The following is a 26,385-nucleotide window of genomic DNA, read 5'->3' on the forward strand; positions in this document are numbered from 1 at the left end:
AGATCAACCGTTTCAAAGATATTTGCAATCAAAAATAACACCAATCAAAAATTTCAAATATTTTCCAATAAAATTGCAAAAAAAAATCATACTTTATATTGATATTGTTTTTTTTTTGTAAAATCAATTGAATTCTGTTAATTTGAGATTTTAATTTTTTTTTTGCTTATTTACTCCATACGTAACTCACAAAAAGTACAAATACATAAATATAAAGGTTACAAATATCAAACAAATGATTTTTGGGTCTCTTTTATAACAAATTAATTTTATATTTCATAAAGTTTATAAATTTTTGTAAGATGAAAATGTAAAGTTCCTGATCACACTAACTAAACAAACACTCATCATTGTATTTTATTAAAAATGTTAAAAAAATTATAAATATATTAAATCAATTCAATCAACTATAAAATTTGATTAATTTTTTTCATTTAAAAAATATTGAATGAGCTTTATTCAGCTCCGTCGATAAAAGTAGTATATTCGTTTGATTTGAGTAATGTAGTTAGTAAGCTCTGTGTTGGTAAGCTTGGTCGTTCAGTACCAATTTCTCTTTGTTGCTCTGCTTTCAATGCTTTGTTCTATCTTCTCGTCATTGTCTTTCTTTATTGATACTGATTGTTATTTAAATTCGTTACATTATTAATTTAATTTGCTTATAATAATAATGATTTTATTTGTATCACATAGGCAGTGTTTTACAGTAAGTGTTTTCTAAATAAGAAAGACAAGCAGCGCTGTTTTTCTATTTAGCTCTTTTTTATGTGGATTACATAGTATTAAATTAATTACATTAATTTTAATTTTAATATTTGGCATACATTTCATCACTTTTTGGGCATTGCTTTTTACAATATTTTAACATATCCCATACTATTTTCCACACACGTTTTCTCCTCACTTTTTTTTTTTAAATTTATTTCTTAATTATCTCTATTTATTCTTTTATCACACATTCATGTGCACTCTTTTTGACTAGCATCTCTAATGCACAGCGTCTTTTGTTATATTGCTCTCTTCTCTGTTCTCACTCTCACTTTCTCTCAATACATTTTCTATTTCTTTCAACAATTTACATACATTTTTACATATTTTACTATTTAAGCATTCTATTATTTTTATCTCTAGTATTTTTTCTCACATTCTTTATAATTACTCCAAGACTCTAATGTTTTTTACTCTCTTCACTTAATTTTTTTACTAATTTTATCACACATTAACACATACGCGCTAGCGTTTCTTCCTGGCTTTTACACTCCCTGCACTTCCAGTCACTTATACCTTTTTTCCCGCACGTGTCAAATTACCACATCTAGCTCTCGCCCATATTTCTTTTGTCCGTGTTTTTCACCTCTTTGTCACACCATAATTTGCTTATAATTAAAATATATAAGTTATAAATTTTATGATCACAATGGTGAAAACAGTGTACTTGATTGGTGATGTATTAAGTGAATTTGGTGGAAAAAAATTACCTTCATTGAAAGAGGTTATGTCACTTTTATTTTATGCTATCTCAAAACGAAAAATTTTTCAGTGAAAGAAAGCATATCAACCACTGTCGACAAAGTTTTCGAAATTTGGTGTGTGGCACAAATCCCGACAAGAGAGGAAAGATCTGTTTTTTTAAAACTAACCTCAAATCACAATCGATGGAGGAATTTACAAAAAAACTGTAAGAGGAAAAAGTCAAAATCTCAAAAAAATAATGAATCCCTTTTTCGGGACGAATTAAATAAACTATTTGATATAGCTCATGCTGATGTGCTAAATTTACTGGATAAAGAAAAAAGATTATTTTATTTGGGACAAAAATCTTCCAGTCGACGTGGTTTTATTTCATATAATTCTCAACCAATTCTAGAAGATGTTGAAGATATGGATGTTGATGTAAGCGATGAAAATAATAACTACAGTAATAGTGATAACAATAATGAAGAGAACATTGATGTCAATTATAATAACAATAATGATAGTGGTACATTTGATGTCGGAGAGTTCGGTAATGACAATGTTGACTATTCTTGTACAGTTGAGACTGATAATGTTGTTAATCATGAAATATCAAGTCAAACATCTAAGTTATCCCAGAAATCTTTGGAAAGTAATACTTCTGGTATAATCTCTGATTATGAAGATGAAATTCCAAAACAACAAGTTCCTAAAATTGATCTAATGACACCAGAACTTGCTGCGGCTTTGGATAGAGCTAATGTGAGTAGTAGGCCGGCGACTTACATTTTTGCTGTTTTATTATCTAGCCTAAATATTGATTGTGCAAGCGTAAACTTCAGTCATTTGACTATTCACCGAGCACGGGAAAAATTTCGCAAAGAAGCGACGTTAAATCTGAAAACTAATTTGGAAACTGATAATTATGTGCTACGTTTTGATGGAAAACTGTTGTCAGATATTACAGGTATAGAACAAGTTGACCGGATTCCTATTATTTTATCATCATCAGGTAAATTTCAACTGTTAGGAGTCCCCAAACTAGAATCTGGAACTGGACAAAATCAAGCTTCAGCTACTATTACAACAGTAAAACAATGGAATATTAATACTGATAACATCAAAGCATTGTGTTCTGATACTACAGCGTCAAATACGCTGTAGTATTTTGGAAGTTATAACACCAATCAAAGATGAAATTTTGAAATTCGTTAATAATCAAATAGAAGTAAAATTTTTTAATCCAGCGCTAAAGAATTATCAACTGATGTTAAAGTGAAACATGAGAATTTATGAAGTTCCGTATAATCATCCATTTTACACTTAATAATTAACCCCGTTGTAAATAAAAATATTGGAAATCAATTTCACATGATTATTACACTCTTAATCATCATTAACGATTAAAATTGCATTTGTAAAATATTTTGTACTTTATACTTCACATCAGTTGATAATAATTAATGTTCTTTACTTTGAGGTTGCAATGTCATTAATTTTATTTTGACTTTGAACTTTTTTTTTAGATGGATCATTGTCGTGACGATTACCGTGAACTCCTGCAATTATCATCGATATTTTTGAGTGCTACTACCACAAATATTACATTTAAGCGTCCTGGAGCCGTCCATCATGCAACGTGGATGGCTAAAGCAATATATAGTTTAAAAATTTTTTTATTCAGAAATAAGTTTCATCTTACTAAATCAGAAATAGCTGGATTACGAGAACTTAGTTTATTTATCATAATATTCTATTTAAAAGCTTGGTATATTACGCCGTGCGCTATCGCAGCACCTAATAATGATTTAACTTTAATTAAAGAATTAATTTCATATAAAAAATTTAATAATACTATTTCACGGGCATGCTCAGAAAAATTAGCCGATCACTTGTGGTATTTAAATAACGAGTTGTCTGTTTTATCTCTCTTTGACGAAACTGTTTCAGTTGAAACAAAAAGAAGAATAGTTCATGCTATAAAAAACCAATGAAACTACAACGAGTCGTTTTATAATCGATAAGAAAAATTTAGAGTCATTATTAAATAAAGATCTTAGTCAATTTGTATCTATGAGATCGATAAATCTGTTTAAATCGTTTGATTTGTCGTATGATTTCATTGATGAGGATGTAACTTTGTGGCCTCAGAATCTAAATTACAAAAGAAACTTGGAGTATTTTGAGAAACTTCAAGTTGTAAATGATGTAGCAGAACGCGGCGTGACATTGATAGAGCAGTATAATCGATGCTTAACGAAAAATGAAGAACAGCTTCGGTATTTATTGCAAGTAGTAACAGAACACAGAAAACAATATCCTAATTGCAATAAAAATAATTTTATAAAACTGTAATATTTTCAAGTTAGAAAAAATTTTATAAATTGTTGTTAAATATTGTTTTTTGTTATAAAGAATTGATTGTTTAATAGAATTTATTAGTATTCGGTAGAAAATAAAATAAATTTGTTATAAAAGAGACCCAAAAATCATTTGTTTAATAATTTTAACCTTTATATTTATGTATTTGTACTTTTTGTGAGTTACGTATGGAGTAAATAAGCAAAAAAAAAAATTAAAATATCAAATTAACAGAATTCAATTGATTTTACAAAAAAAAAACAATATCAATATAAAGTATGATTTTTTTTTGCAATTTTATTGGAAAATATTTGAAATTTTTGATTGGTGTTATTTTTGATTGCAAATATCTTTGAAACGGTTGATCTGAGGAACTTTGACCTTCAGACGTTTTTGTAGAGCGTGAAATTTCCTATAAGACCTCTCTCTGGGATATTGCGTAAACAAGCCATTCCGAAGTAATTAAAATTCATAAATAAAAAAAAAGTTTTCTCGTGTTATTTAAATAGAAAAATTACAAATGAATTGAGGCAAACCTTAATATTAATATTAAGGGCTCTAATAGGCGCCAAAATTTTTGTTTTTAAATGTACTTTCAACTTTTCAACACCATTAAAAAAAAAATTTTTTTTTTTTTTGAAACACCCTAATATATATATATATATATATATATATATATATATATATATATATATATACATATATATATATATATATACTCCCATACTATATATATATAGATGATGGTTAATTTCAATAATTTCATATACATTTACCACTACTTACAATCAAAAGTGAGGTTAACATAAAAATAATATCAAAATCATAATCACGTGATGATTTTTCAAGACAATAAAAAAATAATCTCTCACTTTCACTATTTACTCAAATGAATTTCCATTAGTCCATTTATTTTATAATTTGTTATAATTAAAATATTTCTTTATAAGTCACTCCTCAATTTAAGTAATCACTTATGGCGTCGTGACGGTACAAAGTGAAAGAAAATGTAACGATTTTTTTCAAGATGGGGTCGGAAAGTGTGACGATTTTTTTGTTAACATTGAAATAAGTATGAACAGAAATTTAAAAAATTCAACTTGAGTAATCTACTTCCATTTCGACTGCTGAATGGTCTTTTTCTCCATTGCATTTAATTGGAACTGTTCCTTAAACACAAACATTTATAGTGCATAAAGAGCTTTTGACACCTATCTTGCATGGTAGTTTGGTCCTGGAGCTTTAAAAGTAATTCCATTTTTTAGAGTATCATCCAAAAATATTAAAATTAATTCCAAAAACTCTTTATAATCATCTCCGTCATGCTTTTTCCTGAAATATTGAATTTTGAAATGTTGTTTTAAAAGGGTCGACTGCGTATTGGTCTCAAGACGATTCGTCCCCGACAATTCATCATTTTTTCGTTCAAAATATATATATTAGGGTGATTCAAAAAAACTTTTTAATTTTTTTTTTTAACTCTTACCCTCTCAAATGTTTCTATATGATATAAAAAAAATTCTCACCAAACACGAGCCCTATAGCTCAACTCTAAGGGGTCGCTTTTTTTATTTTAGTTTTCCATTTAATTAACATGGGAAAAATTCTGTTTTGTTTTAAATTGAATTTACATATAATTTACGCAATTTTTTACAAAAAACGTTTTAATATTCTTAAAGTAGAGTCTTTGAGCTTTACAAAACTCTAGGACAAAGTATGATTATCTCTACAAAAAGACTAGTTACAGCCATTTAAAAATAACTAAATTTTGAAATTTAAAGAAATAGTTGGCAATTGGGTCATTCCATGTCAGATTGACAAATAGTTGGAATCGATCTTTTTCGATTTCTACAAATTTTTATCAGAAGTTTTCGTTTATTATAAAACGAAGTTCTGCCAAAGGAAAAACAATAAAAAAATTTTTTTCAAAAGATATGCAAATTCAAAATTTCGCAATTTTTTCAGTTTTTCAATTTTGTTTTTGTAATATCTCGAACGCTATTGTAGATATAGAAATGACCTTTTTCTTGTTTAAAAAAGGACACTTAAGGTTATTGAAAAAAAATTTTCAAAAATGCAATATTTGTCAAATTTTGAATTTTTAACAATTTTCAAAAATTCAAAATTTGACAAATTTGGCATTTTTAAAAATTTTTTTCAAAAATATTTTTTTTTCAATAACCCCAAGTGTCCCCTTTTAACCAAAAAAGGTAATTTCTATATCTACAATAGCGTTCGAGATATTACAAAAACAAAATTGAAAAACTGAAAAAATTGCTAAATTTTGAATTTGCATATCTTTTGAAAAAAATTTTTTTATTGTTTTTCCTTTGGCAGAACTTCGTTTTATGATAAACGAAAACTTCTGATAAAAATTTGTAGAAATCGAAAAAGATCGATTCCAACTATTTGTCAATCTGACATGGAATGACCCAATTGCCAACTATTTCTTTAAATTTCGAAATTTGGTTATTTTTAAATGGCTGTAACTAGTCTTTTTGTAGAGATAATCATACTTTGTCCTAGAGTTTTGTAAAGCTCAAAGACTCTACTTTAAGAATATTAAAACGTTTTTTGTAAAAAATTGCGTAAATTATATGTAAATTCAATTTAAAACAAAAAAGAATTTTTCCCATGTTAATTAGATGTGAAACTAAAATAATAAAAGCGACCCCTTAGAGTTGAGCTATAGGGCTCGTGTTTAATGAGGATTTTTTTTATATCAAATAGAAACATTTGAGAGGGTAAGAGTTAAAAAAAAAAATTAAAAAGTTTTTTTGAATCACCCTAATATGGGTCATTCCACCAAATAAGAACATTTTTACGGGGCGACCCTCGCGGATTATGTTTAAAATTCATGGAGGTTTTCTCTATCATGAGACAAAAATTCCCTGAGAGTTTTAGCTCTTAATACGCAGCGGTCTTGAAGTTATGATTTTTTGAAATTTTGGAAAAAATTTTTTTTCAACTTTTTCGTCAATTTTTCTGATATGAAAAACATTTTTAAACAAAATCGACAAACATTGTATTTTGTAGGAAAAATTCTCAGCTTTTGAATGAAAATATTTATTTTTTCATAAACTCATCAGAAGACCCTTAAAAATCGAATTAAAGTGGAAAAATTGATTTTTTTCGGTGTGCAGCCCAAAATTCTTCAAATTTGAATTTTTTTTCTGAAAGCTGAGAGTTTTTTACACAAAATATAGCGTTTTGCCGATGTGCATATTTTTTGTTTCGTCACAATTAAATTAAACGCAAATTCATTATAATTAAAATACTTTTATTTTTGAACTTTTTTGAGATGTGGACACAGTTTTAATGAAAGCATATCCAATTTCATCTTTTAAAGGCACAAAAGTGTGTAATGACTGTGTACCTTTCACTGTTTTCGATTGAGAATATCGTACGTCTAACACATTTTTTTTTATTAAATAATCGTCATTAGCTATAAAAGTAAAGTCAACGCTTGTAAAATTTTTCGTTCCCCAGGAAAACAAATCTTGTGGTTTCAGTATATGCTCTTTATTTTTCATTTGTAATGAAGCTCTAGCAGCATATCGTTTTAATGAACCCACAAGACCATCGCATGGTCCTTTGCCATGGGCAGTTGCAAAAAAATGCCACTCAGCGTTGATTTCGAAGTCAGCATAATGATAACATAAGTTTGTAAATGCTTTCTTGTTTTTGAATTGTTGTGGAGCTCCATCAGAGAAGTAAAAAATCGTATTGATGACAGCAAACTTCTTTTTAAGAAAGGCAATCAATTGCTCTTGAAATAAATAAATTAAAACTGTGTCGTGCTTAAGACAATCTGAAATATCAACAAAGCTCAAATGCTTAATAGTATCATTTTCGTTATAATAAATCACCATTGGAAATATAGTAGCTTGATCATTATTCCAATGAAAGCCTTGAGCTGCTTCCTGCACAACGAATGCATAATTTTCCGCAAAGTCAAATACTACGGCGAATTCCCCGCTCTTTAAATTTAGTTTTGTATCAGAAAAAATCGACTTTGTGTTTTCGCAATAAAATCATGTTTCAAAAGCTTATCAAGTTGCGTCACTAAAGTCTCGATGAAGTCTTCGGAATCTGAAGTAACATTCACAATAGTACAACGGTCTGTTGATGTCCACATTTTATATTGGATTTCATTAACATCAGATTCATTAAACGACAAACGAAAATAATCAGCGATTTCTTCATTATTTGGACAACTATTGCACATTCTGGAAAAGCACGATTCTTTTGGATTGTTACAAACTAATTTATTTAATAAATTTTTGTAAATTGGCTGAGATTCTACAACCCAATCGGTGTTTTTCGCAAATTTTAGAAAATTACATCCTAAATGGAATAAATGTAATAAGATTAATAACTAGTTTTAGTACAATTATAGAGAATGTCAAATACACAAGTACCTTCTAACATCAATTTTACATTTTGATGAATAGTACAAACACATACGACATGTGTAGTTCGATTTCCATCACAATACTTCACAGATTTAAAATCTTTCATGCCCGCTAATTGTTTTGAGTTTTCTTCGCTTTCATAAAATCAATGACAAGTTTTTTTACATCTAACTTAAGCAGCTGATTGCCTGGAACTTTTGTGAGATTCAAAGTATTAGTAGTCATTTCACCAGAGTCTAAATCAACATTCTCAGATTCACTGATATCATTTTTAAGATTCAGTACCATTTTTCGAGAACAGTTAAATTCAGATGCTATGCGACTGACTTCCCAACTGTCGGGTAAAATTGAAAGCAGCTTCTTTTTTATTGATCTGTAAAGCAAACGATCGATCGTATTAATATGAAAAAATGAACAATAACATAAAACACGAAATTGAAAAATAACACTTTTAGCGTTATATAATTTCTTCACTTTAGCTATCATGGAACAATGATCTTGATTAATCTTTCTGTAGGTAGATTCAGGTACTATTCCAAATTGTGATTGGAACTTATTCTCTAGGGCAGCATAGCTCTTATCAAGTTTTTTTACTCCATAATTTTTTTCAGAATATAACCTTAAATTAAACGCATAGAAAAATAATTAAGTAAGTTTTCACTCAGTAAATGAAAAACTTAATCAATAGAAAATTTTTACCTGTCTTTTTCAATAAGAGGAATTTTCAAAAATCGCTCTAAAGAATGATCATTGTAATCACGTAGATTGTCGCTAAAATTACTGACAGTTCGAGATAAACTGCTTCCTTGAGTACAAATTTCAGCTGATATATTCAGACTTTCAACACTAATTTGACTTGAAATAATTTCCTCTTCCTCTGATGCCGGCGGAATATATTCTTTGACACGGAATCGACAACGCACACATAACATTGAAGTGTCATCTAAGTCAGGAAATTTCCAACGATCTTCGTCGGGAAATTTTCTTAAATCTTTAACTCCTTTTTTATCTAAAAGTTTCGTTTAATTAGATGTCAAAAGTCAATATTAAACACAAGGCCATTAATTTAATTGGTTCTACGTAGAGGTTATACATAAGAGGTCAAGTGCACTGTATTAGTTACTTACGTGACTCATTGAATGGATTACAACAATTTACTGACCGTATACGTTTACTCATGGCGATGAAATATCAAAGTAACGCAATAATTATTACTTAAAAACTTGAGCAATTATATTTTTGTTAAGAACAAACGATCCGAAAAGAAATCGCTCAAGAAAGAATCACAAAATAAAAGTAAATAGAGGGAGTTGTGAGCGCCATCTGCATGATAAGTGACGAAGTATAGACTCATCTTTTAAGCAGGTGGTTCAAAATTTCTGAGTACTATAATTTTAGTATTAAAGAGAAAATTATATTACTATTCTGAATTATATTACTGCATAGTGAATCTAACATTTAATTTAATTGTGACGAAACAAAAAATATGCACATCGGCAAAACGCTATATTTTGTGTAAAAAACTCAGCTTTCAGAGAAAAAAATTCAAATTTGAAGAATTTTGGGCTGCACATATATATGTCATATGAATGACCCATATATATTTTAGAAAATTTTCAATGAATGATTAAAATAAATGAAATAAAAAAGTAAAACTTTTGTGATCTGTAATATTTTTTAATTTCAATTCGTGTTTGATTATTCGTTGGTATACATGAGCTTGTTACCGTGTTGTGTCCTTTTATCATGGTTTTTGTGTGTGTTTATTTGATATTAGACCAACAAATAAGCTTGTTACCGTGTTCTGTCTTTTTGTCATGGTTTTTGTGGGTGTTTATCTGATATTAGACCAACACATAATCTTGTTACCGTGTTTTGCCCTGTTATCATGGTTTTCGTGTGTGTTAATTCGACATTAGACCAACACATACGCTTATTACCGTGTTGTGCCCTTTTATCATGGTTTTTGTGTGTTCATTCGATATTAGACCAACACATAAGCTTGTTACCGTGTTGTGCCCATTTATCATGGTTTTTGTGTGTGTTTATTCGATATTAAACCAACACATAAGCTTGTTCGCGTGTTGTGCCCATTTATCATGGTTTTTATTTGTGTTTATCTGAAAATAGGATAACACATAAGCTATAAATATTTAAATAAATTTTGGTATAAGAAAATAATACCGAATAAATTTTGACAATGAGAAATAAAGTCTCTAAGGAAATATTGTACAAGAAATTATTGCTGAGAATTTTTGTCGCGAGAAATTTTTGCATGAGAAAAAAGAGACGGTCACCTGAATTTCTAATAATTAATGTCAACCTCGGTATAAAATCATTAACAAAATACTATCATTGAACAAATATATTTTTATACCAACGAATAATTGAACACAAATTGAAATTAAAAATATTACAAATCACAAAAGCTCTACTTTTATTTTATTTATTTTTATCATTATTTTAAAATTTTCTGAAATATGTATGTTGTGAACGGAAAAATGTTTGAAAACTAAATTGTCACAGGGATGAATTATAATTATCGGAGATGAATTGTCGCGGGGATGAATTGTTGGGGATGAATTATCGGGGATGAGTTGTCTTGGGACAAATACGTGGCACACCGCCAAAAACATAGAAAAAACAGACCAAGAAACTGCTGGGCATTGACTCCTGATAAAATTATCGGCAGCCTATCTACTTTAGTTTGACCAGTTATATCAGGTAATAATTTTCCATCTTAATGAACCACAACACATGCAGCAATTCGTAACTCCGCTTTCAAATTTTCAGCAATTTTTTTTCTCCCGGGACTTCCATCCCATTTCGCTAAATGGTATGATGGCAACATCATTAAAATCATGTCTTAGAGAAAATGCTATAGCGCAAATAAGATGTATAGCTTGCCTACTACTCACATTAGCGCGATCTATAGCCGAAAGTACCTCTGGCGTCGAGAGTTTCAATTGTTTTGGCTGTGGTTCAGAGGGTAATTCGTCACAAAAGTCTGAAAAAACCAAACACTTTGATAGGCTTGATGTAGTTGTAGAAATGGAATGTTGTGAAAGAGGTAACAAAGAGTCTGGAAATTGAAATTTTTAAGAAATATGGTTCGAAAAAATATAAAAGATAAGTTCAATTTAATAAGCTCCACATACACATGACAAAAATTACTTAAAATGAAAAAATACTGTAAGAGACCGAAATTATTTTGAACAAAATAACAACGCTTCCATCATAATGCTCGTTTTAATTTATTTCATACACTTCTCACAAAAATTAAGGGAGCAAGAAAAAAATTCAAATTTTTGGGGGATTTTCAACAGGCTGTAACTTATACAAAAATGGTCGTAAGGTAAAAGCCCCAATAGATGATCAAGTACCAGTATATGATCACTCCATGTATTTGTGTATCTATATTCACAAATATAGGTATACAAATACATGGAGTGATCATATACTGGTACATGATCATATATCGGGGCTTTTACCTTACAGCAAAAAAAAAAAAGCAAATTGTAGCTTTAAGTGTCTAGTTTTCGGATCTAAGTTTGAAAATTTTTGAAGTGAAACTTCTTTAGAATCATTGTGATTTCAAACTCGATGAAACGAAAAAATAAGTCCATAGAGACACAAACACATAAATGTATATGATTCAGCCGGCGAGAGAATGAGATAGAACACATAAGACGTTCTCGGTCTCCTCTTTGTGCGACTCTTCGTAGCATCCCCACTATCGTCTACTAAACATTGTCCATATGTATGCTCCTGTGTAGTGGGATAGTCAGTATATCGATATTTATATTTTGCTCCAGGTCCGAGCGTTCTACGTGTTATGTTAGTATGTGTTTAATACATGTGTTTGCGCCTGCGTATGAGTAAGCTTTAATGATAAGCAAGCGTGTTGATTGTTGATGCATTTTTATTTGTGTGAATATTCTAATTTTCTTAATTTTACAATTATGCCAAAAACTACAAGATCAAAAACAGTAATTGACGCTGTTTTCCAATGATGGTTATTATTTACAAGTGGGATCAATCCAAGCTAAGCCGTGTTAATTTTTTTTTTATTATCAAATTGAACAATTTTTTTTCTAAATTGTTCATTTTTTTATGAACTTTTAAAAAAAAATATATCTAAAACATCAAAAAAATATCAAATAGAAATTTTATCCAAAAAAATGAAAGCCAAAATTTTTTTCTTTCGAAGGCAAAAAAGCTATCGAAATCATTTTTTTTTCTTTCACGATATTTTTATCTTAAATGCGCCGTAAAAATAAGCAGAATAAAAAAAAATTGAAAGGTTTTAATTTTTCACTTAGTTATGGCTCAAAATGGGGTTGACCCTACTTGTAAATTACGACCCCAAAGATATATAAATCAAATTGAAACTAGAGCATTTGTTTCCTATTTCAGTTATTATAAACCTCGTGTCATTTGCTCAATGTGAAAATATAGAGACTTAATGTAATATATGTAATATAATTGTTTACATTGGGCTCGTTCAAGTTTACTAAGCTCTTGGGAGATCTTAGCAGATCATGTACCAAAAACTAAAAGTGACTACATTCTCTCTAAAGAATATCTATAAAAAAAACAATGCAAGTTATACTAATCTAAGCTCAGTCCAGCGAAGAACTTAGTAAACTTGAACAAGCCCATTGAAATATTAAATAATTTTTAGGCTCGGTGAAAAATAATAAACCTTACATTTATCCTAATACTCCTGACACTCTATATCTATCTCAATCTCTCGTAGCCTACCCTTGATTGAAAATACTAATTGAAAAGTATTGAAAATGATGAGATTTAAATTGTTTTTAATAATCCTAATTCTTTTTTTATTTATTTTAAATATACAGTTTACTTGAAGGGACTGTTTATTTTTTCAATACTTTTCAATGAGTATATTTAATCGGGGACTTTTCGAAAGTTTCACTTCTACCGTGTGTGACTTGCACACACACACACATTTTTTTTTTGAAAATTTTTTTCGAGTAATCGTAAGAATACCACGGAAAAAAAAATTTTCGAAATTTTTTTGGTTTTTTTTTTTTTAATCTACGAACTTGGAAAAAATTTTTTTGACTTAACCTTCATATGGACCGGATAACTTGTTTATTCAGATTTAATTTGGTTTTTTAAAAATTTCGATACGAGCATTTCTCGCTAAGATATCAGTGTTTGAATGGAAAAAGATCATTTTGTCTTTGATTACCAATATCTCAGCAACCAATGATCGCACAGAAATTTCAAGGTTGGTTTCAAAAACTTGAATAAATTCTCTACAAAGATTGGCTATTGATTTTTGAAAAAAAAATTTTTTTTCAATTATTACATGAATTTGAAAAAGCAACCAAAAAAGGGCTTTTTGTGGTTTTTTGGAAAATCAAGCACCCAATCAAAAATATTGTGGAAACCACTAATGTTAAATGTGCCTTTTACTGTTCAATATACCCACAAAACCCTACAAAATTTCAATTTAATCCAGCCAACCGTTTTTTTCCCACTTGGCTGAATTTTTAAAAAAATAAAAGGAGCAAGAATTTCTCTCTGAAAAGGTCATAATTTTTATCGAAATAAAAAAATTTTTTTCTTAATTCTGTATTAGTTACTTGGTAAACTTGAAAAAAAAAAAAATAAAAAACAAAACAAAAAAAAATCGAAATTTTTCATAAATTTTTTCAAAAATTTTTGAATTTTTTTTATTTTCCACTCTAATAGCATGGGAGTAAAATGCCTTCTATCAAACCAAAATTTCAGCGCATTTGATGATTTTGAAATATTTGACTGATCTAAATACTGCTTTAATTCATCAGGTATTGTACCAAAAATTCTGCCAGAAACTTCATTGGCATTGGTTATATTTTTCAAGAGCAACTTCCCGCTAATTCCATACCTGAGCGTTTAAAATTGCACTTATAACGTTCTTGAGCTCTTCGGGCTCAAAAATTCAAGTTGTGTGTTATTTTGAGTATTCCGAGCTCAAAGAGATAGCTTTTCTATTCTGTTGAGCTCTTCGAAGTCAAAAGTCTAATAGAAGTTTGAAAAAACACTGTTTTTCAAATTTTTAAACCGCAATTACGTTTGAATAAATCAACCGATTTCCATGCAATTGGCGGCATTTGATGCAGTTTTGCATCAGTCCCATAATGAATTTTTAAGTTTAAATTGATCGAACTAGGAATTTTGGAGTAATTCCGAAAAAATACTCGTTTCGGTTTTCTTTCGTTCACGATATCTCTCGTACGAATCAACCGATTTTAACCGGACTGGTGGCGATCGACATTGTTTTTTGAGCTTAAGAGCTGATTAGTTTTTGGAGTTAATTAATAAAGTCGTCTAAAAGTTATTGCTAAAAAACCAAAAGACCACATATCGGTCCGAATCGGTTAAAATTCACAGGAAATCTAATTTTGGCCAACCCCTCTCGAATGGCACAAACCGCGATAAAATCGGTCAAACTGTTCAAAAGTTATAAGCGGTTCACAACATTACACACACACACACCCACACACGCACACACACACGCGCGCGTGCACACACACACACACACACACACACACACGCGCGCTTGGGGCAGAGGAGAAACTGCTACCAGGCGCGTCTCTCCGTAGCGGATGGGAGAACGATCGCTGTACCTGGTACAGAGGGTAAGAGCCAAATAAAATACGTTCCCGTGGACGAAATTCCCCTTTAATGGGTTGGTCACACTAACTGACCTAACAAGACGATCGTTCCCTGCTGTGACCCACTGGGAGTGACCGGAACCTCGTGTCGTAGTTTCCGACGATGCAGGCCACGGCTGATGTGAGCTTGCTCTGCCGAGGTGTAAGTTGCAGCAGTGGATCAGGAGCCAGCCACTTCGGGCCTTGATCAGGAAGTACGCAGTGAGTGTTAGAGATCGGAATCTTCACCGCTTCGAGCGAGTCTAGTCCGTCCGTGTATTCCGGGACTGGCTAAGTGTCGGCTAGGCCTCAGGGAACTGGGGTAGGAGTACTATCTCCGAAGGTACACCCGTTCCTAGTTATGACAACCCGCTCCACTCCGTACGATGCGCTGGTGAATTTAAAAGTATGAGTAAAATTCAGGAAAACAACAATAGTGAAAACGGTCCTCATGCCCAACAAGCAGCGATTGAACCAAGCGCTGAAATGAAGCGGTCGCAAGCGTTGGAACGCCTTGAAAAGCTAACCAGTGAGCTAAATGACCTCGTCCAACCTAAGGTCAATATCCACAAGGAGATTAAGACCAAGACGACCAGCGTAGCCAATGCCCTCCAGAGATTCAAGAAACTTGATGAAGAATGGCGTTTAACAGTACGACGCACTTCTCGCACTACACCGGAGAGAAGCATTCAAGCAACTGTCGTGAATGAAGAATCAATGGACACTGGAGCCGAAGGTGACGGTGAATCAGTCGCGGAAGACAGAAGCAGAACTAGCAGCAAGTCAACTAAGAGAAAAGATCGATCTTCTCCCGACCCAACGATCTGCCAAGTTGTGAAGAAAAAGGACCTGAAACCAAGCCCTCCGAAAAACACGGCAGTGCAGAACGCCGGAAAAAAAGAGGTAACTGAATGGCAGAAGGTCCAATCCAAGAAGGAGAAGAAGGAGCAAGCGAGAGAGCGGTTACCAAAACAACCGGTGAACAAATCTCGGCCGGAGCCTAAGCGGGAAAAACCGCGAAAATTCACCAAACCAGATGCCTTAATTATTCGACCCGTTGAGAAGGCAAAATATGCCGAGATACTGCGTCGGATTAAAAAAGATGTCCCACGAGATCAGACCCGTGACGTCGTTGACAAGGTTCAAAAGACGAATGATGGGAATATGCTCATGACGCTTTCCAGAAAGACCGCAGACAAAGGACAAGCTTTGCTGAAGACCATCAAGAGCATCCTTAAAGAAGAAGCGCAATTCATCTGTAAAGGCCCAGAGGAACAGCTTGAAATCCGGGACATTGACGACGAAACAACTAAAGACGATGTCCGGAAGGCCTTACAAGAGGCAGCTGGAAATGACTACGAAGTACCTGAAGATGTCATCAAAATTCGTCCGGCCTACAGAGGTACTCAAACTGCTTCGGTACGATTGCCAGCAGCAATAGTGCAGAAGATACTCAGAAAGACAGGCAAAATAAGGATTGGCTGGGTAAATTGCCGTGTCAGAGCAGTTAAGACACCACTAGGATGCTATAAGTGCTGGCACTTTGGGCACACTACTGCCCAATGTAAAAGCGAAGTCGACCGATCTGGGCTTTGCATCAAATGTGGGCAAACAGGTCATCAAGCTGCTCAATGCCCAAATAAAGTGAAATGTGCGTTATGTGCGGAAAAACCTGGCTCTCAGGACACTGCTCACCGGTCTGGTTTTGGCCGATGCCCAGTCTTCCAAGAAGCACTCCAGAAGCTGACAAATAAACGAACATGAGGATACTGCAGCTTAAAATCAATCACTGCGAAGCTGCGCATGACCTGCTTATGCAGACAGTACGTGAATTAAAGCTCGACGTTGTGCTTTTATCGGAGCCATGTAAACATTTAGCTGGACAAACTTGGGAGACGGATATCACCACGAAAGCTGTGATCTGGGCTTGTAGTAAGCTCCCTTTCCAGAGTGTAGCTACCAATGGCAGCGCTGGCTTTGTAGCAGCATCAGTAGATGACATCCGTTTTTACAGCTGCTACGCACCACCTAGCCTCTCAATTGCTGAGTTAACTGACTTCTTGAATCGACTGACCGAGGACGCGAAGCAACATCATCCAGTGGTGATAGCCGGGGACTTTAACGCCTGGGCAGTAGACTGGGACAGTAAGCAGACTAATGCACGAGGAAGAGAGCTGCTAGAAGCTCTTTCTACACTAGATGTAGTCTTGCTCAACAGTGGTGACACGCCGACCTACACCAAAGGTGACGCAAGCTCGATTGTAGACATCACTTTTGTCAGTACCAGCCTTGCTAAAGGTAACACTAACTGGAAGGTACTGGACATCTACACTGCCAGTGACCATCATGCGATACTCTGGGAAACGTCTAACGACCAGAACCTCAGGAGGCCTATCAAGCAATTTAACACCGTCAATTGGAAGGTGAAATCTCTTGACCCAGAAGTATTGCTAACAGCCCTCGATAGTGATCCGATAGAGACTGGATGTGCAGAAGAACATACTAAGGTCCTGATAATGAAAGTAACACAAGCTTGTGATGCCAGTATGCCTCGCAAACGTGTTATGAATTCAAGACCTGCGGTACACTGGTGGAATGATCATATCAGCAACCTCCGTAAAGAGTGTCATCGAAAGAGAAGAATATCACAGCGTGGCTATCAACGACCTAACTCTGCAGTGCTGATCGCAGAGTACAAAAAAGCTCGTCGTGAACTTAATAAGGCCATAAAAGAGAGCAAAGGAAGATGCTGGAAAGAGCTCATATACGAGGTCAACAAAGACGTGTGGGGTCGGCCGTATAAGGTGGTCATGACGCACCTGAAGAAACAACAAATGCCGTCACCTACGTGTCCCCAACTCCTTCAGAAAATCGTCACTGCGCAGTTTCCACAGCAACACAGTCTCAATTATCAGTCAACGCAAGATGAACTGGACGACATTCCACCTGTCACTGAAGAAGAATTGTTGGAGGCCTGTAATCGGGTAGGAAATAATAAAGCGCCGGGATTGGACGGAATCCCTAATATAGCCTTGAAAACCATCATAAAGGCAGCACCAACATTATTTCTAGACGCTTACAACGCATGCCTCAAGGAGGGGACTTTTCCTCGTAAGTGGAAACAGCAACGGTTAGTACTTTTACCTAAAGGGAAGAAACCGCCAGAAGAACCGTCATCTTACCGACCACTCTGCATGCTGGATACGGCGGGTAAGATATTCGAGCGTATCATCCATCAGCGAATAGATGCAGTAGTCGACCCACTCTTGGCAGACAACCAGTATGGATTCCGGAAAGGACGATCAACCCTGGACGCGATCAACCTGGTTGTTAATACGGCCAAAGAGGCAATCGCAGGAACTAGATGGAAGGGTGGAACGAAGAAGTACTGCCTGGTGGCTGCCTTGGACATCAAAAATGCTTTCAATTCCGCTAATTGGGACTGCATTATGCAAGCTCTCGACGAGAAGAACGTGCCAACATATCTTCGCAGACTAGTGATTAGCTATTTTACAAATAGAGTTCTGAAATACGATACAAAGAATGGTCCGAAAGAGTATGATATAACCGGTGGTGTGCCACAGGGCTCTGTTCTTGGTCCACTTCTGTGGAATATCATGTATGACGGGCTCCTGAGACTGAAGCTTCCAAGATGTGTCAAACTGGTAGCGTATGCGGATGATGTTGCCGCAGTGATCGTCGCCAAACACCTCGACGAGATTCAACATCTGTTTGACATCACTTTTGAGAAGATCAACCAGTGGATGGATACAGTGAACCTACAACTGGCCAAGCAGAAGACCGAAGCAGTGCTTATTACCAGCCGAAAAGAAGTTGAAACAATTAAGCTAAAAGTCGGTGACCGAGAAATCACATCACAACCTCATATACGATATCTGGGAGTGATGCTTGATGCCCGACTCAACTTCAAGCAGCAAGTGGAACACGTCTGTACGAAAGCGTCAGTAGTGAGAGCTAGTCTCGCACGATTGATGCCGAACGTCGGAGGCCCAAAGCAGAGCAGGAGGCTACTATTGTCATCAGTAGTCACATCGGTGCTCACCTACGGAATATCCATTTGGGCTGACGCACTAGAGGTGCAAGATTCATGGAGAAAAGCTGGACCAATATATCGTATGAGTGCCCTACGAGTTGCATGCGCCTTTCGAACAATATCAGAGGAAGCAGTGTATGTCATTTCCGGAACTTTGCCGCTCAGAGTCTTAGCTGAGGAAAGACGGAACCTTTAACAACGAAAGAGGACAACCACACAAAGTGCCGAGGAACTCAGAGCTGAAGAACGGCATAACAGCATCGCACGATGGCAATCGCAGTGGGACGCCGCGACAACAGGGAGATGGACACACCGTCTCATACCGAAGATCGACGTTTGGCTAAACTAAGTTATTGTTTTCACCCCGTTTTGCAAAAATCGAGTTTTCATCAGATCTCGACGTTTGAAGGTCACAGGAAGCTTCCCTGACTATCCCCGTGAGGTTGTCACGGTGTCTGTATGTATGTGTGTGTGTGTGTGTGTGTGTGTCTGTGTGTGTGTGTGTGTGTGTGTGTGTGTGTCTGTGTGTTTCTGTGTGTGTGTGTGTGTTTTTGTAGGGGAATCCTTTTACGGATTCTAGGCATAGCTGTTTGGCCTGGATATGTGGCGACTCGACGCAGCGTCATACTAACTCGACACTAACGCCCCTACCCACTAAACCCTAAACCCCTTTTCCTTCTTTCCTCTAATCCCTCATGGAAACCGCCGTCAGGCATTACTTCGTGAAGGGAGGATCTAGCTACTGCTCTTCCTTCTGGTGGCTAAGGTGTTAACTATCTTCCTTCTATCTTCTGCTATTTGCTCTTTTTCTTTCGGTGGAACGCAAGTCTTTAAGGACTTCTGTTGCAAACGTGTTGGTAGCGTTCCAGGCAGCTTCTGATGACAACATTGCTTCTACTAGTGAATCTGGTTGCATTCTCTGGTTCAGGATCCTCTCCAGTTCTTCACGCTGTGGATCGAAACGAGGACATACAAAGAAGACGTGCTCCGCATCTTCAGCAGCTCCTGGGCAGGACGGGCACTCCGAAGAGTCATCGTGCTTAAAGCGGTGTAGATGCTCTCGAAAACACCCATGTCCCGACAACATCTGCGTAAGATAGTAATTGACCTCACCGTGATTCCGGTTAAGCCAAATGTCGACCCGAGGTATGAGACGGTGCGTCCACCTACCCTTCTCTGCAGCATCCCATTGTAGTTGCCATCGGCCTATGCTCTTCTGCCGTTCTTCAATTCTAAGTTCTTCCGGGCTCAGTGCAGTTGACCTTTTTCGTTGGTAAAGGGCCCGTCTTTCCTCTGCTAGAACTCTAAGAGGTAGGGTTCCAGCAATGACGCACACTGCTTCTTCTGATATAGTGCGGAAGGCACTAGCTACTCGTAGGGCACTCAGTCGGTATATTGGTCCAGCTTTTCTCCATGATTCTTGGGTTTCCAGTGCATCAGCCCAAATGGATATTCCGTAAGTGAGCACTGATGTGACTACTGATGACAATAGTAGCCTCCTGCTCTGCATTGGGCCTCCGATGTTAGGCATCAGCCGTGCGAGACTAGCCCTCACTACTGACGCTTTGGCACTGACATGTTCCACCTGCTGTTTGAAGTTGAGTCGTGCATCCAGCATCACTCCCAGATAACGGATAAATGGTTGTGATGTGATTTCTTGTTCTCCGACTCTCAACTTGATGGTTTCTACCGTTTTTCTGCTGGTGATGAGCACTGCCTCGGTTTTATGCTTGGCTAGTTGCAAGTTCATCATGTCCATCCACAAATTGACTCGTCTGAATGTAATATCAAATGCCATTTCTATCTCTTCGAGGTGCTTTGCGACAATCACGACAGCTACGTCATCCGCATATGCTACAAGTTTGACTCCCGTAGGCAATGCTATTCTCAGGAGGCCATCATACATGATGTTCCATAGCAGAGGACCTAAGACTGATCCCTGTGGCACTCCTCCGGAGATTTCGTACACTTCCGTACCATTCGTCGTGTCATATTTCAGGAGCCTGTTCGTGAAGTAGCTCGCTACTATTCTGCGAAGGTATCCTGGTATGTCCTTTTCTTCTAGAGCCCGCATAACGCAGTCCCAGTTAGCGGAGTTGAAGGCATTCTTGATGTCCAAAGCAGCCACCAAGCAGTATTTCTTCTTTCCACCTTTCCATCTCGTTCCGGCGATTGCATCCTTGGCTATATCAACAACCAATTTGATAGCATCCAGAGTTGACCGTCCTTTTCGGAAACCAAACTGGTTCTCTGCTAGGAGTGGATCGACTAAAGCCTCTATTCTCTGATGAATTATGCGCTCGAATATCTTGCCGGCCGTGTCTAACATGCAGAGTGGTCGGTAGGATGACGGTTCTTCCGGCGGCTTTTTCCCCTTCGGAAGTAACACTAGCCGTTGCTGTTTCCACTTCTGGGGAAAAGTCCCTTCCTTCAGGCATGTATCGTAAATGTCCAGGAATAATGTTGGTGCTGCCCTAAGGATTGATTTCAGAGCAATATTAGGAATTCCGTCCAATCCCGGCGCCTTATTATTCCCTACTCGATTTCCTGCCTCTATCAACTCGTCCAACGTGATAGTTGGGATGTCTTCAGAATTAAGCTGCTCCAACTTGTAGGTAAATACCAGCTGTTGGGGAAACAACGTAGTAACAATCTTCTCTAGGAGTTGTGGACACGTAGGTGATGGCATTGGTTGGCATTTCAAGTGGGTCATAACCACCTTATACGGTCTGCCCCATGGATCTTTCTCAACTTCTGCGACCAGTTCCTTCCAGCAACGTCTTTTGCTTTCTTTGATAGCTCTGTTCAGTTCTCGACGGGCCTTTTTATACTCTGCCAACAGCTCTGCGGAGTTAGATCGTCTATAGCCACCTGAGACTTTCTTCTTTTTTTAAGACACTTTGAGCGTAGAATGCTAATGTGATCGTTCCACCAGTGCATTGAAGGTCTTGAATTTATGCGACGTTTCCGAGACATACTAGCGTCGCAAGCCTGGGTGACTCTTCTCATTAGGTCCTTGGTCTTCTCTTCAGCAGTTTCTACGATGATCGGATTGCAGTCTAAGGCTACTACTAAAGCAGTGGGGTCGAGAGACTTAACTTTCCACCCAACCGCGCTAGCGCTCCTGTTGTCTCTTGTTAGTTTCTGGCCAGTTGATATTTCCCATAGTATCGCACTATGGTCGCTGGCTGTATAGATGTTCAATACTTTTCAAGAAAAACCTCTTCGAGCTAAGCAACTGCTGACAAATGTAAGGTCGACAGTTGAGTTTGCCTCTCCTTTAGTATACGTTGGCGTGTCACCGGTATTAAGAAGGATCACGTCCAGAGTGGCCATTGCCTCGAGAAGTGCTTTTCCACGTGTATTAGTGAACTTGCTGCCCCAGTCTGTTGCCCAGGAATTGAAGTCACCAGCTATTGCCACGGGAAAGTGTTTTCTTGCGTCCTCAGTTAGCCGATCAAGGAAGTCTTCAAAATGGTCATTAGAGAGACTAGGTGGTGCATAGCAACTGTAGAAGCGGATGCCATCTACCCATGCTGCTACGAAGCCAGCTTCTTTATTGTTGACTGTTCTCTGAAAAGGACATTTACCGCAGGACCAGATGACGGCTTTGTTAGTGCTGTCAGATTCCCAGGGTTGGTTACTCAGATGTCTATAAGGCTCACTTATAAGTGCTACATCTGCCTCTAATTCGCGCACAGTTTGCATGAGCAGGTCATGCGCAGCCTCACAATGATTGAGGTTGAGCTGCACTATCTTCATGTTCTTGGCTTCGTTATCTTCTGGAGCGCTTCTTGGAAGATGGGGCATCTGTTCGTGCCTGCATGGTGAGCCGCCTTTTCTACGCCGTGCCGTTCAAAGCACAGTGCACATTTAGCTGGATTTTTACAATCAGCAATTTTGTGTCCTTCTTTTCCGCACCTTATGCAGAGTTTAGACCGGTCGACTTCGCTTTTGCACTGCGATCCGAAGTGCCCAAAGTGCCAGCATTTGAAGCATTGTATGGGTCTCTTCGTTGCTCTCATTCGGCAATTAGACCAGCCTATCCTTATTTTGCAGTTTCCCTCCAGTAACTTTTGTGCTGCAGCTGCTGGTAGTGACACTGTGGCTGTCTGTGTACCCCTAAAGGCTTTACGGATCTTGATTGCCTCTAGTGGGATTTCACAACTTTCTCCAGCTTCCCTCTTTAGAGCGGTCTGAATATGCTCTTTCGTCGTGTCGTCATCGACATCTCGGATCTCGATGGTCTCCTGTGGCCCCTTGCAAATCACCTTGGCCTCCTCCTTAAGGATGTCCGCGATCGTCTTTTGCAGACCTTGGCCTTTGTCAGTGCTCTTCCTCGAAATCGTGATCAACAAGTCCCCACTTCTGGTCTTGTTGATCTTATCCACAGTTGAACGAACCTGCTCATCTGGGACGTCCTGCTTTATACGACGCAGAATCTCGGCATACTTTGTTTTCTCGGCCGGGCGGATGATCAGTGCGTCGGGTCTGATCCATTTGCGTGGTTTTTTCTGCTTAGGCTCTGGCCTGGGCTCCTTCGGCGGCTGTTTTGAGAGTTGATCTCTAGCTAGCCTTCTCTTCTCCTTCTTAGACTGTACTTTTTCCCAGTCAGTCGTCTTCTTGGGTTCGTCGCCCTGCCCTGCCAGTCGTTGGAGAGGGCTTTTTTTCAAGTCCTTCTTCTTTGTGACTTTGTCGGTTGACTCTGGCGAATCTCGGTCCTTTCTGTTTCCAGACCTTGTGTCAGTTTCACCCTTGTCCTCAGCAGCAGATTCACCGTCACCGTCGGCTCCAGTGTCCATTGCTTCTTCCGTCTCATTTTCAGTTTCCATGCGGCGTCGTGATGACTGCCATTCCTCGTCCAGTTTCTTGAATCTTCCAAGAGCATTGACCACACCGGTTGTCTTGGTCTTTATCTCCTTGTGGATATTGACCTTAGTTTGGACAAACTCTTGCAGCTCAATGGTTAGCTTCTCAAGGCGCTCCAACGCTTGCGTTCTCTTCATGTCAGCGCTTGCTTCAATCGCTGCTTGTTGAGCATGAAGCCCGTTTCTATTCATGTTTGTTTCCTGTAACTTACTCATTCTTTTTTGATTTACCAGCGCATCGTACGGAGTGGAGCGGGTTGCCATAACTAGGAACGGGTGTACCCTCGGAGATAGTACTCCTACCCCAGTTCCCTGAGGCCTAGCCGACACTTAGCCAGTCCCGGAATACACGGACGGACTAGACTCGCTCGGAGCGGTGAAGATTCCGATCTCTAACACTCACTGCGTACTTCCTGATCAAGGCCCGAAGTGGCTGGCTCCTGATCCACTGCTGCAACTTACACCTCGGTAGAGCAAGCTCACATCAGCCGTGGCCTGCATCGTCGGAAACTACGATACAGGTTCCGGTCACTCCCAGTGGGTCACAGCAGAGAACGATCGTCTTGTTAGGTCAGTTAGTGCGACCAACCCATTAAAGGGGAGTTTTGTCCACGGGAGCGTATTTTGTTTGGTTATTTTGCTTGGCTCCTACCCGCTGTACCTCATCAACTAAGAGAATACTATTGTCATCAGTAGTCACATCGGTGCTCACCTACGGAATATCCATTTGGGCTGATGCACTAGAGGTGCAAGATTCATGGAGAAAAGCTGGACCAATATATCGTATGAGTGCCCTACGAGTTGCATGCGCCTTTCGAACAATATCAGAGGAAGCAGTGTGTGTCATTTCCGGAACTTTGCCGCTCAGAGTCTTAGCTGAGGAAAGACGGAACCTTTAACAACGAAAGAGGACAACCACACAAAGTGCCGAGGAACTCAGAGCTGAAGAACGGCATAACAGCATCGCACGATGGCAATCGCAGTGGGACGCCGCGACAACAGGGAGATGGACACACCGTCTCATACCGAAGATCGACGTTTGGCTAAACTAAGTTATTGTTTTCACCCCGTTTTGCAAAAATCGAGTTTTCATCAGATCTCGACGTTTGAAGGTCACAGGAAGCTTCCCTGACTATCCCCGTGAGGTTGTCACGGTGTCTGTATGTGTGTGTGTGTGTGTGTGTGTGTATGTATGTATGTATGTGTGTGTGTGTATGCGTGTGCGTGTGTGTGTGTGTGTGTGTGTGTGTGTGTGTGTGTGTGTATGTATGTATGTATGTGTGTGTGTGTATGCGTGTGCGTGTGTGTGTGTGTGTGTGTGTAAATCTCTCATAACTTTCGAACTGTGAAAGTATGTGAACCGCTTATAACTTTTGAACGGCTTGACCGATTTCATCGTGGTTGGTGCCATTCGAAAGGGCTTGACCAAACTTAGATTTTGAAAACTATTTGGACCGATTCAGATCAATAGATTTTGAGAAATCTTCAAAAAACTGAAAAAAAAATTTTTTTCAAATGTGGTTTTTTTGGAATAACTTTCAAACGGCTTTATGGTTAAATTCCAAAAACTAATCAGCTCTTAACCTCGAAAAACCACGTCGATCGCCACCAGTCCGGTCAAAATCGGTTGATTCGTTCGAGAGATATCGTGAACGAAAGAAAACCGAAAAAAGTGTTTTTTCGGAATAGCTCCGAAATTCGTAGCGCGATCAATTCAAAATTTGAAATTCTTTGTGAGGCTTGAAAAACTGCGTCGAATACTGCCAACCGCGTGAAAATCGGTTATTCATTCAAAAGTTATTGCGGTTTAAAAATTCAAAAAATAGTGTCTTATCAAATCTCTATCAGACTTTTGAGCTCGAAGAGCTCAAAAGCATAGGAAAGCAATCTCTTTGAGCTTGGAGAGCTCAAAATGACCCATAAATTGTATTTTTAAGCTCGAAAAGCTCAAAAACATCATTGGTGCAATTTTAAGCGCCTAAGTATGGAATTAGCGGGAAGTTGCAGGGATGGCCTTCAGTGTCAACCGTTTTCCCAATTTTTTTTCTTTAAAACTTGAACTCTTGAAACTAAATATAGATATATTTCTTTTAAGAATTTTTGTCTCTTGGTTCAAGATAGGCGATATCATTGATTCAAGATGTTACCGACTCGTGTTAAGAATGGCTTTTTTTTGAGTCATTAATTAATTTACTTATTTCCAAGAAATAATTTTTATTTGATATAACAATTCTAGACTATTTAGTTTTTTAAATATACTTTGATGAGTTATTTTAAGTTTTTTAAACGATAATGTTATTTTGATTGAAAAGCTTAAATGTATCGATTGAAGATAATATAGCTCCTAAGCCAAGAAAATCTAAATCAAGACAAAAAATTCTTAAAGCAAAATAATCATTTGTCTTCCAAAATAAATTCTTAGATCAAGAAAATATCTCTTAAGTCAACATAAATTTTCTATCAGTATACAGACATATAGACACCATCGCGGGGTTAATCAGGGAAGCTTCCTGAGCCCTAAAATCGTCGAGATCTGATGAAAACTCGATTTTTGCGAAACGGGG

At 37.0% G+C, this 26,385-nt stretch overlaps 2 protein-coding genes across 12 annotated transcripts in view; one reads left to right on the top strand and one right to left on the bottom strand.

The window, feature by feature from the left end:
• Positions 1 to 26,385, top strand: part of LOC123273081 (phosphatidylinositol 4-phosphate 5-kinase type-1 alpha) — a 242,380-nt gene that overhangs the window by 16,951 nt on the left and 199,044 nt on the right. The window lies entirely within an intron of this gene.
• LOC123273084 lies at positions 7,045 to 9,509 on the bottom strand. 2 transcript variants are annotated; one of them, XM_044740276.1, is made up of 5 exons: positions 9,359 to 9,509; positions 8,931 to 9,240; positions 8,517 to 8,850; positions 8,238 to 8,425; positions 7,046 to 8,163 (listed from the first exon to the last, which is right to left on the bottom strand). In XM_044740276.1, exons 1-4 carry the CDS (start codon positions 9,408 to 9,410, stop codon positions 8,399 to 8,401), a joined length of 723 nt encoding a protein of 240 aa, XP_044596211.1. In that variant the 5' UTR covers positions 9,411 to 9,509; the 3' UTR covers positions 7,046 to 8,163; positions 8,238 to 8,398. The 2 variants fall into 2 exon arrangements, with proteins under 2 accessions (XP_044596210.1, XP_044596211.1); XM_044740275.1 differs by having other exon boundaries at positions 7,045 to 8,163; positions 8,238 to 8,850.

This window comes from Cotesia glomerata, linkage group LG10, assembly GCF_020080835.1.
Source record: "Cotesia glomerata isolate CgM1 linkage group LG10, MPM_Cglom_v2.3, whole genome shotgun sequence".
NCBI classification, from domain to species: Eukaryota; Metazoa; Arthropoda; class Insecta; order Hymenoptera; family Braconidae; genus Cotesia; species Cotesia glomerata.